We start from the raw sequence: 20,506 nt of genomic DNA on the forward strand, positions 1-20,506 counted from the left end.
AAGACTAGCCTAACTAAAATGAACATTTTGGGAATATTCTCATTTACAGTTTCCTGAATAACTAATAGACACACACACATGCAGACTTTTTTTGTATGAAACATGTTTTTACATCCTTTTGGTACATTCTTCCATTCATTTATGAAATCAAATTTCCTTTAGTGTGACAGAGACAGTTTTGATACAGATCTCAAGTCCTCTCTGCTGCTCTAATGCTCAGCATAAAACATGCAACAATTCAATCTCTGACAAGACAAATCTCTTTTATCAATGTGATGAATATAAAATGTTGAAGAACCTCTTCAGAATTCCATTGTCATAAGATTAAGACTTAACATGTGAAAACCATATTTTGGGTTTATAAAAATGTCCTTAAAAAATAAAACTTCCATGAGTTCCTCGTATTAACTTTAGCTTCACAGAACCATATATTTTATCTATTTAGTTTAGGCTGGGTTAGATTTCCCAGACACTTGTGCTTTTTAACATTCAGCTGCATATCTTCCATTTTCATCAGTGCCGTTTCTCCATTTCAGAGTTTGTCATGACCTCATCCCATTCTATGATTATTTACATTATTGTAAGAATCTTAATGAATCCACATAGTATTATGACACTATAAAACAGAATAATCCTACACAATAACATGGGTAGTATAATGATGGTGCTAGTGTTGCTTCTCTCTGTATGCTATAGGTCCCTGCTCATGGGCAGAGGGGTCAGTCATTAGCTGTGTACCGCCTGGTTAGTGACTTCTATAGTTCATTGCGGTGAGGTCATAGTTCTATTGCTCTCCTTTGGTGTAGGTACAATCACCGTTTCATCATGGCAATACCTATGTCCCCAAAATTCTAAAACGACTATTGGCGTTCCTTTGGAGATGGAGGCGTGGCTTTCTGGTTTCTCCTGACCAATTATCCACTGACCCCTGACCTCTGATCTGACCTGGGTCGGGCTTAGTCCAGTGCTTCCTGTTTTATGCGGATGAGGGTGTGGCCACGCTGTCCGTTGCTACTTCCCTCCCTGCGTAGGACGTACTCGCTGAACTGGGAGGAGTCTACTCCCCCGCCACACGCCCCTGCTATCTCGAATCCTCTCTGCTGCAACCTCTCCAACACCTGTCAAACAAACACACACACACACACACACATGCATTAGACACCGTACACACACACTTGTGGTCAGAATAACCACTCAGGTAGACACACAGACTCAGATCTCAAGTTTTAATCACATTCACAACAATTATTTGGGGTTTGACAAAGAGAGAATAGATGATGAATCAGGTAATTGGTGGTCTGATACAGTATGTATGGAAGGTCAGTTGATCGAGGGACAGAGAAGTGATTTCAGAGAGTGGCTGATTCAGGGTCCAGTCATACCACAGTCATACAGGACTCCAGTTTGTGGAAGAGAACCAATGTGTGAATATGTGCAAATGTGCTACTAACAATAGCACAGATAGTGCCCATAGGGCCCAAGTTCACTCATCTCTCAGTCTGACTAAAGAAGAGCCAGCCATCTCACCCTGTCCTTTCCTGACATAAAAACACAGGGACAGATAGGAGGACTCCCTCTATCACGACAACTCACACATACAAACACGGACTGGCATATGCAGACACAGACGCAAACCCTTTTTCTAGTGTAATATTATGTGCATCCCAAATGGCACCATATTCCCTATGTAGTGCACAATGGGCCCTAGTTAAAAGTAGTGCACTAAATAGTGAATAGGGTGACATTTTGTATGCAGACATTCTCTCGATAGCTGCAAGATGGCATTCCATTAGTATACACTGAAGGAGCATCTGTACCTCTATCCTGTGTCTGCCTCCCTCCCTCGATGTCTCGCTCTGTCGCCCTCTCCTCTCTTTGTTTGTTGCAGGCAGTAGGCTAAATTAGAAACCTCTGTCTGCCTCCATCCCACTCCCTCTCTCTCTCTGCATGGAAGGCTCTGCATGGTCAAACCGACATCTGCAGTGGCCGTACAGCATTTACTGTGATGCGGCCTCCGCAGAGATCAGAGCATTCATACATACTTCTTGGCGTTCGCATAGCAGAGCTGTTTTAAAGGAAGTTGCCAAGGAAGTGAGTTTGTGTTTATACAGGACCTCCTGCCCCCACCTACCATCAACCAGTCATGTCAATGCAGTGCTATACGGAGCTACTCTACATGACAAAAGGTATGTGGACACCTGCTTGTCGAACATCTCATTCCAAAATCATGGGCATTAATATGGAGTTGGTCCCACCTTTGTTGCTTTAACAGCCTCCACTGTTCTGGGAAGGCTTTCTACTAGATGTTGGAATATTTCTGTGGGGACTTGTTTCTATTCAGCCACAAGAGCATTAGTGAGGTTGGGCACTGATGTTGGGCAATTAGGCCTGGCTCACAGTCGGTGTTCCAATTCATCCCAAAGGTGTTCAATGGGGTTGGGGTCAGGGCTTTGTGCAGGCCAATCAAGTTCTTCCACACCGATCTTGACAGACCATTTCTGTATGGACCTCGCTTTGTGCACAGGGGTATTGTCATGCTGAAACAGGAAAGGGCTTTCCCCAAACTGTTCCCACAAAGTTGGAAGCACATAATCATCTATAATGTAATTGTATGCTGTAGCATTATGGTTTCCCTTCACTGGAAGTGAACTTTACAGTTGGCACTATACAGTCGGGCAGGTAGCGTTCTCCTGGCATCCACCAAACCCAGATTCATCTTTCGGCCAAATGGTGAAACGTGATTCATCACTCCAGAGAATGTGTTTCCACTGCTCCAGATTCCAATAGCAGCGAGCTTTACACCACTCCAGCCAAGGCTTGGCATTGCACATGGTGATCTTAGGCTTGTGTGCGGCTACTCGGCTATGGAAACCCATTTCATGAAGATCCCGATGAACCGTTCTTGTGTTGACGTTCCTTCCAGAGGCAGTTTGGATCTCTGTAGTGAGTGTTGCAACCAGCAGACCCAGTAGCCAATGGCCACATGTTTCATATCTAAACAGGATTAGTGTCTCTTTCTCTGGCTGGTCTGGCCCTCTGAGGTTATTCTATGCTTGTGCCATGGGTACTAGTTAGTGGGATGTTACCTGTACAGAGTTGAGGTGGGTTGATGTGATGTTATGAGTTGAGGTGACCTTATTTGTTGTGAGTTCAGGGGACGTTATCTGTTAACTTAGTATTTTGGGTTGTTGTAGGGTATTTTCATGGTTATTCTATGCAGTGAAAAGGGTAGTGTCTGTCATGTTACCTGTACAGAGTTGAGGTGACAGTATCCGTTGAGTGGGAAGCGTATGACGTGGGTAGAGTCATGATTCCAGCCTGCGTTCAGAGAGTTACACATGACGTCCCCGACCTCTGGAAACACCTCCTCGATCAGAGCCCTGTCCCCACTTAGAGTGATCCTCTCCCCCAGCTCTGGAGCTACACGCACCACCACACACTCACACACACGCCACGCCTTCCTGGCCTCGCGCTCGCTCCTCCAGCGTTCTAATTCTGCTTGTAGTGGAGATAGCTGGAAGAACCTGGCCTCCTCATAGAGTAAAGAGTACTCCTGTAACACACACACACACACAAATGTACACAGACATATACATACACACAAACACAACGATCATCAGATTCTTAAAAAGAAAATGTATCCCACAAAGCTTCACAATATATGTTATAAGTGTGCAATTACAGACAAGGTTTTCCAGGCCTGAGTGCAGGGTCAGATAAACTCACTTTGAAGTCGTCAGGGACGAGCAGTTTGGCCGTCCGCAGGAAGTTGAGGATGTAGCGGAACATGTGACCGTCTCGGTCTATGAAGTAGTGCTGCTTCAGACTGTCCAGCACTATGGGCTCTGTCCCGTTGAACAGACGACCAATCCTGGGGGGAAGGGGATATCAGTGGGATCATCATCAGAGTGTACATGTTTGAGTGGATCAGTTTGAGCAAGGCCAAGTGTAGAATTGCTAATCTTGATCACATAATGAGTAGTTATTTGGGATGCAAGGTCATTTGTAGATCAGTGACTGCATTCCACTTCAATGTAGTAAATCTCAAACACGCTATGTGTGTGCGAGTCTTACCGTGACTCTGGGTACTTGGTCAGTGTAGCCAGGCTGCTGGTGTACATGTGACCTCCTACGTCTATGTGTACAGGGGCGTTGGTTTTGGTGAGCTGGGCGGGGGTGGGGATGCCCCCAATACCCCCTGAGCCCAGCGGAGAGGCAGGGGACTGGGAGACCAGTGGCCGGCTGGCCATGCTGCTATTACGGCTATCCTGGGAGAGAAGAAGAAAATACACAAATGTCCAACTGAAATTTGTCACAGATATTGTGTGTGAACATAGCACACAGTCATTCCCTGAGTGACTAAGTAGAGACAGGACACTAGTAAAGAGTTGTAGACTGGGACTTCATTCATACTCCGTCAATGTTTTGAGTACAATTAACTCATGATGCACTACATGACAGAGTGGTTTTTGCCCTTTTCAGTGTCTGTCTGTCAGGGCTAACTAAGGACAGTGGAGCGGGCTGAGTTGTTAAAGAAACTCAGAGACAGATATGACTCTGTCTCCTCTTCTGCTCTGCTATACAGGTGACAGGTGAGGACATTCCTGTTGAGAAGAAGGTTTTAAACACCTTGGAAATGCTTCAAGTAAGTTGGAAATGCTTCAAGTAAGTTTTCACTGCTGAAAAACTGACAAGCTATAAAGTCTACTGGTCAGCATTCACTGTGGTAAGTGCAGTGAGGGAGAAAGACAGCCATGGCCGAAGGCAGTCTGCCTCTTAAAGCTGAGAAACGGGTAAATAGTGAGATGGATAGATGTATAGCTGATAAGGCAGAAAACAGATGAGCAGAGCTGTCAGTGCTGCAGCAGACATGTGCATCTCTCTAGGGTCACGACAGGCAGGCTCTTCTAAGAGGAACGACGCAAAAACATTCAACTCATTATGATACTGGATATACACACACACTCACATATGCACACATGCACATTCACACACACACTCACACACACACACACACACAAAAACCATGTTGTTGTCATTAGGGGAAAGATGAGACAGCCTGTCGTTCTATTGTTCATTATAGTGCCTGTGTCTCAGGAAAATGTGAGCTTTAGGCAAATGGGTATAAAATAAATGTGTGTGTGTGTGAGCTTGCACGCTCTGGCTCTCCCCCTGCGGGCTCCACTGTGGTGCATGGTGGGTAATTGTGAGCCTGGGGCGCCATCACCCATAGCAATAGACAAAGTCCCAGAGAGAACTCACTCATGTGTCCTCTACTCTGCACTCACAGTCTTGTCCCAAATGGCACCCTAACCTCTATATATACAATGAACTGCTTTTAACCAGTGTCCTTAGGGCTCTGGTAAACAAATTGTGCACTATATAGGGAATAAGGTGCCATTTGGGACGCTAACACAATGTTCATGACCTCTTTACTAAAGCACCTAGAACACCCAATGACAGAACTCACTCCTAAACAGTACAAACACAAAGATCTTACTGGTCAATACTTCCACAGTAAATGGACAATTATTTAAATCGTTACATTTATGCATAATCTGTGGATGCTTTGGAGACTAGTAAGGTTATTCTACATTAAATTTCAATTAAAAACCTGTGTTGGTGCAGAGTGTGAAACTGTGTTACCTGCGCTGCTACCACGCCAGCTGGTAAAGGAGCGGGCGGCTGACCGTGGGGCTCCGGGGATTGGGTGTCCACGGGCTCGGTACCGTCCACTATGACCACCTGGGACTCTCCGCGTTCCGTGGAACGCACACAGAGCTTCTTAGGTGACGGAGGTTCAGAGACGTCGCCGGGGCAGTGAGAACGAGATTTCCTTGTCGTTCTCTGCGGCTTCAGTTCCACTGCGTCCGTGACCTGTCGGCTATATGGGATCACGAGCTGGAGATAAGACTGTGCGCCACCATTGACCGTTTCCGAGGCAACGTGAAGCGAAATTGACTTTGACCCGATACCGGCGATGCTGTTGAGCGTTGCTATGGAGACGGCGCCGATGCAGTGGTTGGTGTAGGTCTTTGAAAGCTTGGCAGCACGCGACAGCATCTGCATCCTCGTGCCCAGCAGGTTTTTACCGATTGCTTTGTTCTCGTACCATGTCATGTCGCTTAAGCAGCAGTGGTCTCGCGGGCGCTGGAAGAACGCTTTGCACAGAGGGTTCCGTTTCGAGACATACTTCACAAAGCTGGCATACGGACAAAACTCCGTGGCCGTCTCATACATGCGCGGCAGAGTATCATCATCCGTGTCTGGTCTTTTTTTAGTCCAGGACGCGGAACGAGACTTGTGATACGGCCCCAGCGCTTTGAAATAGATAAACTTTCTCCCATCCTCGTCTATGGCTAGCCCGAATGAATCCTCCTCCAGCTCGCGCTGATTCTCTCTCCCCCTTGTGCAGAAATACATGCATGTCTCGAACCACACTTTGTTGAGAAGCCCGAACGGCGTATCAGTGTTAAACACACTAGAGGTGTAGAGTTTTCTCAGGTCCGCCCGCGTAATAGCCTGTTTTTGCACAACGGGACCGGCACCTTGCTCCTCCAGCTTTCTGATGACTGCGGCCAGTGTCAGGTTGGCGCTGCGCAGTTCTGGGTCCTTGGTGAGGTCCAGGGTGCGACAGTAAGGCGGCTCATTCAGGTAGCGGTTCAGAGAACTCCGGATGCTGATGAGAGAGGACTTGCTGTAGAGCTGGCCGCTCTTCGATCGAGCCTCCGCGTAGAAGGAGCGCAGGACCGCGCACAGCGCTTCCTTGTCCAGAGTTTCAAAGTCAGGACTTTGGGCTTTCTCACTCAGGTACTCCCGGAAGATCCTGACTGCGTACCTAGTAGCCAGGCGAGTGTTCTCGCTCAGTCTGGAGCGGTCAGACCGCTGCAGGTCTCCCTCCGGATCTGAGTCCAGTCCGGGTATGTGGAACAGTCCGGGGTCCGCCCCCGCTCCCGGTCCCAACCCGCTGCACTGGTCCGTACTGCGCATAAGGACCGCTTCTGTCTCCATAACCGAGCAGCTGCCGGGGTCCACACATTCTGCCTCCCACTCCAGCTCGACATCCTCCTCGTACTCCCCCTCCTCCTCGCCGGTGATCTGCACCTCCTGGATCTCATCTTCCGCCTCGTCTCCGCTCCTCTCAGTCTCTGGGCAGCTCATGTGCTCCTCCCGCTCTGTCCCCGCCGTGTCGCTAGAGCAGTCTGCGCTGCCAGGCATTCTCGCCATATTGCAGTCTGTGTAGCAGTCCCCAGGCAGAGCGCATGCGCTATATTGGACCGCAGAGCTGAGAGAGCTTTGTGTTACTGTTTAGTGACCTTCAGCTAGGCACGCGCTCTTAAAGGTGCAGGGAGCGAGCGAGTGGGTAAATGGAGCGCGCTCACAAAAAAAGCTGCAGTATTGGACTGGATATTGGACCACTCACATGCAGCACGAATATGTAACAGGGTTTCATGTCTCTTTAATTGAAGTAACTGCTGCATTTGATAAGGCAATACCTGATATACACACAAAAACACACACACACCTTTCCCTGCACATGACACAGGCCAGGGTCGGCGAGGTTTCTTGGGAAAAATTCTAAACTAGGGCTGTCAGAATGAATCAGTTAATTTACGTTTTTTTTTATCACAATTAATCCCATTATCTGGAAGTGTTCAAAATACACTGAAAACATCCAAAATACATATTTTATACAGCTTAAAACTACAATGCAATGTCAAAAACAAGTTATTGATGTTAGAGTGTGCTTTATAAATTTACCAGATTTTGTTTACCTTTACTTTGGACAAAATCAATATTCTTGTAATGGTTTTTGAATAAAAAAATTCTTAAATTACAGCTCAATTTGAGCAAATCCTGCAATTTACTCTGACATTTTTTCATTGTTTGACAGTCCTAATATAAACTCTTTAACAGTGAACATTCAGTACTTTCCTGGTTGTCATACACTGTACTCTATCTGAGCACTACAGTGCCTTGCAAAAGTATTCATCCCCCTTGGCATTTTTCCTACTTTGTTGCGTTACAACTAGAGGTCGACCGATTAATCGGAATGGCTGATTAATTAGGACCGATTTCAAGTTTTCATAACAATCGGTAATCGGTATTTTTGGACACCGATTTGCCGATTTTAATAAATAAATAAAAGAGAAATATTTTTTACACCTTTTATTTAAAATCAATTATTTTAATTAAAATCAATACACAAGTATATATTTTTTAAACCTGCATATTTAGTTAATATTGCCTGCTAACATGAATTTCTTTTAACTAGGGAAAATGTCACCTCTTGCAACAGAGTCAGGGTATATGCAATGTGAAGACTATTTCTTCCTAACAAAGACAGCCAACTTCGCCAAACGGGGGATGATTTAACAAAAGCTCATTTGCAAAAAAAGCACAATCGTTGCACAACTGTACCTAACCATAAACATCAATGCCTTTCTTAAAATCAATACACAGAAGTATATATTTTTAAATCTGCATATTTAGCTAAAAGAAATCCTGGTTAGCAGGCAATATTAACCAGGTGAAATTGTGTCACTTCTTCTCTTGCGTTCATTGCACGCAGAGTCAGGGTATATGCAACAGTTTGGGCCGCCTGGCTCGTTGCGAACTAATTTGCCAGAATTTTACGTAATTATGACATAACATTGAAGGTTGTGCAATTTAACAGGAATATTTAGACTTAGGGATGCAACCCTTTAGATAAAATACGGAACATTTCTGTATTTCACTTAAAGAAAAAACATTTTGTTTTTGAGATGATAGTTTCCAGATTCAACCATATTAATGACCTAAGGCTCGTATTTTTGTGTGTTTATTATATTATAATTAAGTCTGATTTGATAGAGCCGTCTGACTGAGCGGTGGTAGGCACCAGCAGGCTCGTAAGCATTCATTCAAACAGCACTTTTGTGCGTTTTGCCAGCAGCTCTTCACAATCCTTCAAGCATTGCGCTGTTTATGACTTCAAGCCTATCAACTCCAAAGATTAGGCTGGTGTAACCAATGTGAAATGGCTAGCAAGTTAGTGGGGTGTGCGCTAATAGCGTTTCAAATGTCACTCGCTCTGAGACTTGGAGTAGTTGTTCCCCTTGCTCTGCATGGGTAACGCTGCTTCGAGGGTGGCTGTTGTCGATGTGTTCCTGGTTCAAGCCCAGGTAGGAGGAGCGAGGAGAGGGACGGAAGCTATACTCTTACACTGGCAATACTAAAGTGCCTATAAGAACATCCAATAGTCAAAGGTATATGAAATACAAATCGTATAGAGAGAAATAGTCCTATAATTCCTATAATAACTACAACCTAAAACTTCATACCTGGGAATATTGAAGACTCATGTTAAAAGGAACCACGAGCTTTCATATGTTCCCATGTTCTGAGCAAGGCACTTAAACGCTTTCTTACATGGCACATATTGCCCTTTTACTTTCTTCTCCAACACTTTGTTTTTGCATTATTTAAACCAAATTGAACATGTTTCATTATTTATTTGAGGCTAAATTGATTTTATTGATGTATTATATTAAGTTAAAATAAGTGTTGATTCAGTATTGTTGTAATTGTCATTATTACAAATAAATAAAAATTGGCCGATTAATCGGTACCGACCTTTTTTGGGCCTCCAATAATCGGTATCGGCGTTGAAAAATCATAATCGGTCAACCTCTAGTTACAACCTGTAATTTAAATGGATTTTTATTTGGATTTCATGTGACGGACATACACAAAATAGTCTAAATTGGTCAATTGAAGTGACAAAAATAACTTGTTTCAAAAAATTCCTAAATATTTAAAACGGAAAAGTGGTGCGTGCGCGTGTATTCACCCCTTTGCTATGAAGCCCCTAAATAAGATCTGGTGCAACCAATTACCTTCAGAAGTCACGTAATTAGTTAAATAAAGTCCACCTGTGTGCAATCTAAGTGTCACACAATCTCAGAATATATAATATATACACCTGTTCTGAAAGGCCCCAGAGTCTGCAACACCACTAAGCAAGGGGCACCACCAAGCAAGTGGCACCATGAAGGCCAAGGAGCTCTCCAAACAGGTCCGGGACAAAGTTGTTGAGAAGTACAGATCAGTGTTGGGTTATAACAAAATATCCAAAACTTTGAACATCCCACTGAGCACCATTTAAATCCATTATAAAAATGGAAAGAATATGGCACCACAACAAATCTGCCAAGAGAGGGCCGTCCACCAAAACTCACGGACCAGGCAAGGAGGGCATTAATCAGAGAGGCAACAAAGAGACCAAAGATAACCCTGAAAGAGCTGCAAAGCTCCACAGTGGAGATTGGAGTATCTGTCCATAGGACCAATTTAAGTTGTACATTCCACAGAGCTGGGCTTTACGGAAGAGTGGCCAGAAACAAAGCCATTGCTTAAAGAAAAAATAAGTAAACATGTTTGGTGTTCACCAAAAGGCATGTGGGAGACTCCCCAAACATATGTAAGAAGGTACTCTGGTCAGATGAGACTAAAATTGTGCTTTTTGGCCATCAAGGAAAACGCTATGTCTGTCACAAACCAAACACCTCTCATCACCCCGAGAACACCATCCATTTTTTCATCGGCAGGGACTGGGAAACTGGTCAGAATTGAAGGAATGATGGATGGTGCTCAATACAAGGAAATTCTTGAGGGAAACCTGTTTGTCTTCCAGAGATTTGAGACTGGGACAGAGGTTCACCTTCCAGCAGGACAATGACCCTCAGCATACTGCTAAAGTAACACTCGAGTGGTTTAAGGGGAAACATTTTAAATGTCTTGGAATGGCCTAGTCAAAGCGCAGACCTCAATCCAATGGAGAATCTGTGGTATGACTTAAAGATTGCTGTACACCAGCGGAACCCATCCGACTTGAAGGAGCAGGAGCAGTTTTTCCTTGAAGAATGGGTAAAAATCCCAGTGGCTAGATGTGCCAAGCTTATAGAGACATACCCCAAGATACTTGCAGCTGTAATTGCTGCAAAAGGTGGCTCTACAAAGTATTGACTTTGTGTGTGTGGGGGGGGGGGGGGGGGGGGGGGGGGGTGAATCGTTATGCACGCTCAAGTTTTCCATTTTTTTTGTGTTATTTCTCTTTTGTTTCACAATAAAACTATTTTGCATCTTCAAAATGGTAGGCATGTTGTGTAAGTCAAATGATACAAACCCCCCAAAAATCTATTTTAATTCCAGGTTGTAAGGCAACAAAATAGGAAAAATGCCAAGGGGGGGAATACTTTCGCAAGCCACTGTGTGTGAAGTCTGTTGTTAGACTTGTGCATTGATTTGAGCATACATGCCACTGCCTCAGAAGTGCAAAGCAATGATATTATATTCCTCTTAATATAGAACCTCATCACCCTGCTGTACCTCCAGGCTAAGAGTACTGCTCCTCCCCTGGGCATCCATGACCTTGATGCAGCCTTATACAGCCTGATAGGCTACAGGGTGTCCTCCATACAATGCACTCTCCCATTACAGCTTATAGGGACTGTATGAGCTCTTATAAAGGCTCATAGGTTAGCTATGTTGCCCTTGTGAGGGTTCATATACTTCTTATGCTGCTCTTGTGTAGGTTCATAGTTATGATGCCACCTTAGCTTAGGTTAATTATGTCCTCCATACTCTTCTGCAATTACAGCTTCTAAGGACTCTACAAACTAAAAACAAGTGGTTCTATATAGTGCCAAATATCAGCCTACTTTTCCAACCTGATTGAGGATAATAAAAACAATCCCAAATAAATGTTTTGATCCTGTCGCAAAGCTAACTAAAAAGCAGCATTCCCCAAGTTAAGATAGCCTTTACTTCAGCAGTGGTGAATTCATGAACTTCTTCGATGAAAAGATCATGATCATTAGAAAACTAATTACGGACACCTCTTTGAATATGCATATTTCTCCAAAACTCAGTTGTCCTGATTCTGCACAGAACTGCCAGGACCATGGCTCAATGGAGACGCTCAAGTTTTTTAAAACTTGTATTGCTCAACAAATTCACTAAAATAGTCAAGGTATCTAAATCTTTCAGCTGTCTACTGGACCCTATTCCAACTAAACTATTGAAAGAGCTACACTATATATACAAAAGTATATGGACACCCCTTCAAATTAGTGAATTTGGCTAATTCAGCCACACCCGTTGCTGACCGGTTTATACAATTGAGCACACAGCCATCCAATCTCCATAGACAAACATTGGCAGTAGAATGGCTTTACTGAAGAGCTCAGTGACTTTCAATCTGGCGCCATCATAGAATGCCACCTTTCCAACAAGTCAGTTTGTCAAATTTCTGTCCTGCTAGAGCTGCCCCGGTCAACTGTAAGTGCGGTTATTGTGAAGTGAAAACATCTAGGAGCAACATCGGCTCAGCCGTGAAGTGGTAGGCCACATAAGCTCACAGAACGGGACCGCTGAAGCGTGTAGTGTGTAAAAATCATCTGCCCTCTGTTGCAGCACTCACTACCGAGTTCCAAACTGCCTCTAGAAGCAACGTCAGCACAATAACTGTTTGTTGGGAGTGTCATGAAATGGGTTTCCATGGCCGAGAAGCCACACACAAGCCTAAGATCTGCATGAGCAATGCCAAGCATCGGCTGGAGTGGTGTAATGCTTGCCGCTATTGGACTCTGGAGGAGTGGAAATGCATTCTCTGGAGTGCTGAATCATGCATCACCATGTGGCAGTCCGATGGACGAGTCTGGGTTTGGCTGTCACGTTCTGACCTTAGTATGAGGTCATTTTTCCATAGTAGATTGGTCAGGGCATGACAGGGGGGTGTTTTTGTCTATGTATTTTGGGTTTTCTGTTTTCTATGTGGGTTGTCTAGATTGTCGTTCTATGTTGTATTTTCTATGTTGGTGCCGGGTATGGTTTCCAATCAGAGGCAGGTGTTTTTCATTGTCTCTGATTGGAAGCCATACTTAGGCAGCCTGTTTTTCATGGGGTTTTGTGGGTGGTTGTTTTCCGTTTCGTTGTTTGTACCTGACGGGACTGTTGTTGGTCGTTTTGTTATTTTGCAAAGTGTTTTCATTAAAAGTAATATGAGCACTTCACACGCCACATTTCGGTCTCCTTTAGACGACCCTTATTACAGAACCACCCACCATGATTGGATCAAGCGGTGTGCCTGGGTAGATATGGACACCTGGTCAGTGGAAGAATGGTGGGAAAGGAGAAACTGGACTTGGGGCCAGGTAATCGAGAGATTTCGGAACTTACCTGGAAGAAACGGGAGGCAGCCCCAAAATTATTTTTTTGTGGGGGCACACGAGTAGTTTGTCTGGGCAAGGGTTGAGGCCTGAGTCAACTACTCGTGCTTTTTGTAGCGAGCATGTGCCTGCCTTTCGCACTCTCTCTCCAGTGCGCCTCCGCAGCACAGTATGTCCTGTGCCTGTTACTCGCACTCTTCCTTTAGTGCGTGTCCATAACCCGGTACGGCCAGTGCCTGCTGTGAGCACTCGGCCCTTAGTGTGTCTCCCCAGTCCGGTGAGACCGATTCCTGCTCCTCGTAAAAAGCCTCCAGTGATAGTCGATGGTCCGACGCCCGTAAGGATGATCCTTGGCGAGGAACCTATTGAAATGATCCATGGCATGGAGTCAGTAGCAACGGTCATAAGTCCGGAACCGATGATAACTCCTCCTAGTCCGGAGCCTCCGGCGACGCTGTTCCGTCCGGAGCCTCCGGCAACACTTCTCAGCCCGGAGCCTCCGGCGACGCTCCTCAGCCCGGAGCTGCCAGCGATGCTCCTCAGCCCGAAGCCTCCAGCGGAGGTCCGCGGCCCGGAGCCTCCAGCGGCGGTCCACGGCCCGGAGCCTCCAGCGGCAGCTTAGAGGTCGGAACCTCCAGTAGTGGTCTACAGCACAGGGATTCCGGTAGGGATCTACAATCCGATTCCTCCAATAATGATCTACAGGCTTATGTTACAGAAGCAGAGGAATCTACGGGCGGAATGGAGATTTCGCCCTGAGCCAGAGCCACCTCCGTTGCTGGAGGATCGGGAGAAGAGGAAGGTTCTGGGTGTCGCATATGAGCCGCCATAGACTGTTGTCACCCTCCCTGCCCTCCCTTTGTGTTTGGGGTTGTTGTTGTTTTTTTTGGTTTAGGTGCAGTCGGAGTTTGCACCTTTGGGGGGGGGGTACTGTCACGTTCTGACCTTAGTATGAGGTCATTTTTCCATAGTAGATTGGTCAGGGCATGACAGGGGGATGTTTTTGTCTATGTATTTTGGGTTTTCTGTTTTCTATGTGGGTTGTCTAGATTGTCGTTCTATGTTGTATTTTCTATGTTGGTGCCGGGTATGGTTTCCAATCAGAGGCAGGTGTTTTTCATTGTCTCTGATTGGAAGCCATACTTAGGCAGCCTGTTTTTCATGGGGTTTTGTGGGTGGTTGTTTTCCATTTTGTTGTTTGTACCTGACGGGACTGTTGTTGGTCGTTTTGTTATTTTGCAAAGTGTTTTCATTAAAGGTAATATGAGCACTTCACGCCGCATTTTGGTCTCCTTTAGACGACCCTTATTACATTGGCGGATGCCAGGAGAACGCTACCTGCCCCAATGCATAACGCCAACTGTAAAGTTTGGTGGAGGAGGAATAATGGTCTGGGGCTGTTTTTCATGGATTGGACTAGGCCTCTTATTTCCAGTGAAGGGAAATCTTAACGCTACAGTATACAATGACATTCTAGACGATTCTATGCTAATTGGTCTACGCAGGCAAGTTCTTGCCTGGTTTAGATCTCAACTGTTGAAAAGATATCTGTTCGTCTCTGTGGATGGTTTGTCCTCTGACAAATCGATGGTAAGTTTCGCCGGTCCTCAAGGTTCTGTTCTGGGACCACTATTGTTCTCACCCTATATGCTACCTCTTGGTGATGTCATTTGGAAACACAATGTTTCCGAATGACTCATCTCTTCAGTAGGTCCTATGATTGAGTGTAGTCTGGCCCAGGGGTGCGAAGGTGAATGGCAAGGCACTGGAGTGACGAACCCCCCTTGCTGTCTCTGTCTGTCTGGCTCCCCTCTCTCTGCTGTGATTCTCTGCCTCTGACCCTGTTATGGGGGCTGAGTCACTGGCTTACTCGCGCTCTCCCATGCCATCCTTAGGAGGGGTGCATCATGTCATGCCAGGCTTTTTTTCCGCTATACTTGACTTGAGTGGGTTGAGTCACTGACGTGATCTTTCTGTCTGGTTTTGCACCCCTTCCGGCCTGTGCAGTGGGGGTGATCTTCATGGGCTATACTCAACCTTGTCTCAGGGTAGTAAGTTAGTGCTCTATTGATATCCCTTTGGTGTGGGGTCTGTGCTTTGGCAAAGTGATTGGGGTTATATCATGCCTGTTTGGCCCTGTCCGGGTGTTCTCCAACCCCCCCCCCCCCCCCCGTCTCAGTCCCTAGTATCTATACTGCAATAGTGTATGTGGCTAGGATCTTTCCTATCTGGTGTAATTATCCTGTCTTTTCTGGCATCATGTGTGATCTCTCTGTCTCTCTGTCTCTCTGTCTCACACTCAGTCTCAACCTCTGAATGCTTGGCTATGAAACGCCAACTGACATTAACTACTGTGGTGCTGACCTGTTGTACCCTATATAACCACTGTGATTACTATTTGACCTGCTGGTCGTATGTGAACGTTTGAATATCTTGAAGAATGATTTGGCCTTAATGGCCATGTACCCTTACAATCTCCACCCGGCACAGCTGGCAACCCCTCAGAGCCTGGTTCCTCTCTAGGTTCCTGCCTCTCTAGGGAGTTTTTCCTAGCTACCGTACTTCTGCATTGCTTGCTCTTTGGAGTTTTAGGCTGGGTTTCTGTATAAGCACTTTGTGACATCTGCTTAATGGAACCTGTATGGTGTTATAAAGAACCCTTTCCTAAGGTTCTCTAAAAAAACATGAAGCAAGAGTGTGCAAAGCTGTTATCAAGGCAAAAGATGTCTACTTTGAAAAATCTAAAATATATTTTGATTTGCTTAACACATTTTTGCTTACTACATGACTCCATATGTGTTATTTCATAGTTTTGATGTCTTTACTATTATTCTACTATTAAAACCCTTGAATGACTTTTGACTGGTACTGTATATATATTTTTTTATTCTGATTTATCAGGGGGTGATGCAGCACCCTCAGCACCCTTACTTCCCACGGCTATGATAACCGGGGAATTTAGCATTTTTGGGGGGGTATAATATTTCTGCCTCTAACTTTCTCACTCATCTTTATTCACGATTCACTCAGGATTATCCGTAATCATGGTAGCGTCCACATTAATATACAAGTGTTTAGAAACATATATTTTATTCTTATTTATAATTAAAACAACTCCAAAATGACACAATACATAATTTACCATTAATTTCTATTGGGCACAAAATAATTGGAAACACAACCAAAACAAACAGCAAATACATCCAAGAAGCTTTTCACTACTTTAATACACATATAAGTGAATTTGTCCCAATACTTTTGGTCCCCTAAAATGGGGGGACTATGTACAAAAAGTGCTGTAATTTCTAAACGGTTCACCCCATAGGGATGAAAATACCCTCAAATTAACAGTCTGCACTTTAACCTCATAGTCATTGTATCATTTCAAATCCAAAGTGCTGGAGTACAGAGCCAAAACAACAACAAAAAACGTGTCCCTCTCCCAATGTTTTTGGAGCTCACTGTACTGTATGTTGCCCTTGTGGGAGTTCATAAACTTATGCTGCCAATTTAGGGTTCATATAGACGTACAGTTAACATTTCCCTGACTTTACCCTAAGGAGATAGATGTGGAGAGTTGTAATGTTAAAGACCTTCTTCCCTAACTTTACTCAGAGTAACAAAATGGGAGGACATGTGAGAAGCCAAGTGCCTAACTAACAGAGCTGTCATTTAAAATCAAATGTAATATGATAGTGAACAAATCTCAGGCAGCCTGTTTATCTCTGCTGCTATATGTCAGTGCTGGATGTCGTGGGTAATGTCGTGGGTAATTAGGTGGCAGTAATGGAAATCGTCTGTCAGACAGATCCGACAGTGTGTATCTATGGGGAGTGTGTTAATGACATTTATTACAATGGAAAAAGCAGTGTGATCCACTTCAATCCATCACAGCAGTGCAGAGAGTAGAACATAGCAATATAACCAGATTTTCTGAGTGAGTGTGATGTGAATGTGTCAGAATGTTAGATATGTGAGGAAATTAATATGAAATACCTTGATCCTAAACCTGCACACGTTGAGGGACTGAAAATCACTTTTAATTGACTTTTTCCTTTGATTTTTTTTTTTTGGGGGGGGTCAAATATTAAGATTAATCTAGGTCCAGTACAGAAAGGAGCAACCAACAAGCAAACACAGCCCTACAGAAACAGCCAAAGTGAAACCTTCCTTTCTGAAACCTCTTTGCTTAACTGAAGCAGTGTCTTTTGTCTCTGACCGTGTCTCAGCCTTCAAGGCATATCACCAGGAAGGAAGGCTGAGACATTTGGAAAAAACACCCACGCCTCGTTTTGCACCCCCGTACCCAATTAGCAATTAGCCAGGCCTTTAAGTGGAGACCTTTGCTGTGGCGTCTGATCCCAGCCTGATTTATATGCCGCTTGTGCAGTTGCTGATAAGAGAAGGGCCCCAGAATACATATTAGAGTTTTACATTTAATTTTATGATGATTCGCATGTCAGGAGAGCCTTGGGGGCTCCGGGGAATAACATGGCCGCTCTTCAAAAGGATATCTGTGTTCCGCGTGGCAGCAAAGTGTGTAGGATTGCGCTTTTTTTGTGTGCAGGTAGGTAATTTACTCCCTGACTAATCTGCAGAGATAGGGAGAAGTTGTAGAAGAAAAATCACTTACACAAAGAACAAAGCTCTCTCGCTCTCTCTGAGGCACCTTGTCAAAACCTACAAAATGAACACCATGCATTAGATAGAGATGCTCCCTCAGCATAGGGCTGGCATGAAAGAGGGATGTGTGTGTTTGTGTGGACATGTTTGTGTGTGAAAGTGTGTGTGTATATAAATTGTTTCATTGTGTGCATATTTATGAGTGTGTGTGTGCGCGTGTGTACGTGTGTGCTCTTATATAAACAGAAAGTGCTCACATTACACCTGCCCTTCACACTCGCTATTGACTACAACCAGTCTTCCCAGCAGTAGTCTCTAATGAGATCACAGTCAGGGACAAACGCTCTGTTTATCTGTCTGTCTCGCGGGAGAAACCTGCAACACCATGTAAACATGCCCACTATATCAAACAACACACTAAACCCACACACACTAATTCAGAAACTCCATTTGCACACATACAATGCCTATCAGAGCAATGCTTGTCACAAGAAAGAATGTAGGAAATCCTTAAAGACTAGATTACACAGCCAGTAGTACACCATCCCTTACATACACAATATAATTAACATAACAAAAAGTACCTACACAACTGCACAATCATTCACAGTGTAAAGACTTTACAATAGTGTAATAACCACATCTGAAGTAGGCCTACACCATAACACCTTTAATGAGATCCCCTGGTACTTTTGTATACTTTTTTAGCCAGTAGTTCTGAAAGCGCTCACAAGCCAAAAGTGGTCCCCGGAAATTGCTTCTTAAAAGTCACACACGTGCAGATATGTTCACCACGTCATTGCTCTCTCTCGCTCGCTCTGCTGTGTGTGCATCAGGAGGTAAAAAAATACTTAGTCGCCAAAGTTCCGGAGCATGTCTTTAATGTCTTACCTACTCTCTATCAATCTCATATATACTTTCTGATCATATATTTGGTATTTTATCCTCCTTAAACATTTAATTATTCTGAAAAGGTATGAACAGCAGGAGAACAGACATGCTTTGGAATGTACATCTAGAAGCATATTTCTCTCCCTGCCAGCCAGCGTAAATAGCAAGCTGTCACTTCAGCTTTAATGAGTTCTAGGATCCATTATTAATGACATGCCAAACAACTGGATGGCTCAGGGCTGACTGCACATCCTATACACTGTGTCTGCTCCACTATCTGCACACACTCACGCACGCAAGCTGCACACAAGTAAGCACAACAACAACACACACACACACACACAGCGTCCCAGAGTGTGGGGAAATATGAAACATGTAAGTATGATGAGATTCTTACTAGGAACAATAGAACTGCAGTATAACAACAGAATATTGTCATTAATCTATTTCCATATTTAACTTTGTAATTGAATAAGGTGTATGACCATGATAGGGCATTCCCACATGGTGAACACCTGGGAGCTGTCCATTCAGCACTGCCCTGGTCAGCTACTCCTGACAAGCCATCAACACACTCTACATGTGCAGGACCATGGACAGCGACAACTTCCAAGACTAACAGAGATCAGAATTTCCTCACCACAGGTGATTAATCATTTTAGCAGCAAACTGTAAAATGGCTGTAAAGTGGCTTGTCCACTATCCTACCCCATGGGCAAAACAGTGCTGCTCCCCTCGCCCATATAAGTCGCACCAACCACCTCCATAATCTTTACGAGGAAATTAAAAACGAACCAAATTTCAGACAGTTCTTACCTGAAACATCCGACATCAATCATCGGCTTTTCTCTCTGAAAAACGGCAATATGCTGCTTCCCCGGCACGCTACAGAGAAATGCATTAGCCTGGCGAGGGACGGAAGACAGAACAGTCGCTCCAAGGCTCCACTAGCCCCTCAGGCTAAGATCAGGAGACAATTAGCGTATTCCTGCATCATATCAAATGAACATTATTCTGGATTCCGTTTATAGCTTTTCTAATGATCAACTCTATACAATAATTATTATATTATATAGCTGGTTTGTTTGGAAAGCCTCCCCGCAATAGAGTTGTGGCTCTCTTGCACTCCCGCCTTTAGCTCGCCTGCGCTACTCCTCGCGGCGGGAGAGGCTGATGTTATTCGTGATGATTAGTTTTGATGGAGACCTTCCGCGGGCACTTTTCTTCTAATGGATGGAGAGACACTGCTGTATGCCAGGCAGGGAAACAGCAGATGATGGTGGTTATATAAACTGTAGCTTGTGTCAACTGCCACTATCTATCGAAATCAAATATGTATCCTACTATACATTAGAGAAAGTACACCTCTTGGACACTGTCTGGACCAATGGACCAATCAACAGTGTGAATCTCAATCAAGAGGAAGAGATAGGAGTCAGACTGTGTTGACTATTCAGAAAGGAATGAATAAAGTGTGTCTACATGTCTAATTTCATTATTGTGTATGTTTTTTATTTCCATAAAACTATGTATCTCTCTCTCTTTCTATCTTGCTCTCTCTGTCAGGTAAATGTTTCATTTTTAATGCAGCCCAATAAGTCATGCAGCTTGTACATCCACAGTAGGTGCTGATCAAAGGGCTTAGAACACAATAGTGACACCATGCCCGTAAGCCACCATTAATTACTTTCTCGTCCTGAAATTGGGAGTCTACTTGGGCTCAGAGAGATGTAAAGGAAGGGAGAACAACAGACACAGGAAAGTGGAGGGAGAGAGAATGG

The 20,506-nt window shown here is 44.4% G+C and overlaps 1 protein-coding gene across 2 annotated transcripts; it reads right to left on the bottom strand.

The window, feature by feature from the left end:
• Nucleotides 1–86: 86 nt before the first annotated feature.
• On the bottom strand, nucleotides 87–19,614 carry LOC115158613 (BTB/POZ domain-containing protein KCTD1-like). 2 transcript variants are annotated; one of them, XM_029707777.1, is made up of 5 exons: nucleotides 19,542–19,614; nucleotides 4,075–4,268; nucleotides 3,727–3,871; nucleotides 3,248–3,553; nucleotides 87–1,118 (listed from the first exon to the last, which is right to left on the bottom strand). In XM_029707777.1, exons 1-5 carry the CDS (start codon nucleotides 19,548–19,550, stop codon nucleotides 957–959), a joined length of 816 nt encoding a protein of 271 aa, XP_029563637.1. In that variant the 5' UTR covers nucleotides 19,551–19,614; the 3' UTR covers nucleotides 87–956. The 2 variants fall into 2 exon arrangements, with proteins under 2 accessions (XP_029563637.1, XP_029563636.1); XM_029707776.1 differs by lacking the exon at nucleotides 19,542–19,614 and adding an exon at nucleotides 5,647–7,304.
• Between the last annotated feature and the right edge of the window lie 892 nt (nucleotides 19,615–20,506).

This window comes from Salmo trutta, chromosome 22, assembly GCF_901001165.1.
Source record: "Salmo trutta chromosome 22, fSalTru1.1, whole genome shotgun sequence".
NCBI classification, from domain to species: Eukaryota; Metazoa; Chordata; class Actinopteri; order Salmoniformes; family Salmonidae; genus Salmo; species Salmo trutta.

Coding starts and splice junctions, on each gene's coding strand:
- LOC115158613 (XM_029707776.1), bottom strand. CDS start 7,227: ATGGCGAGAATGCCTGGCAGCGCAGACTGCTCTAGCGACACGGCGGGG. Junction 3,872..4,074: donor ACCAAGTACCCAGAGTCACG/GTAAGACTCGCA, acceptor CCTTCCCCCCAG/GATTGGTCGTCTGTTCAACG. Junction 1,119..3,247: donor GTCACCTCAACTCTGTACAG/GTAACATGACAG, acceptor TTTGTTTGACAG/GTGTTGGAGAGGTTGCAGCA.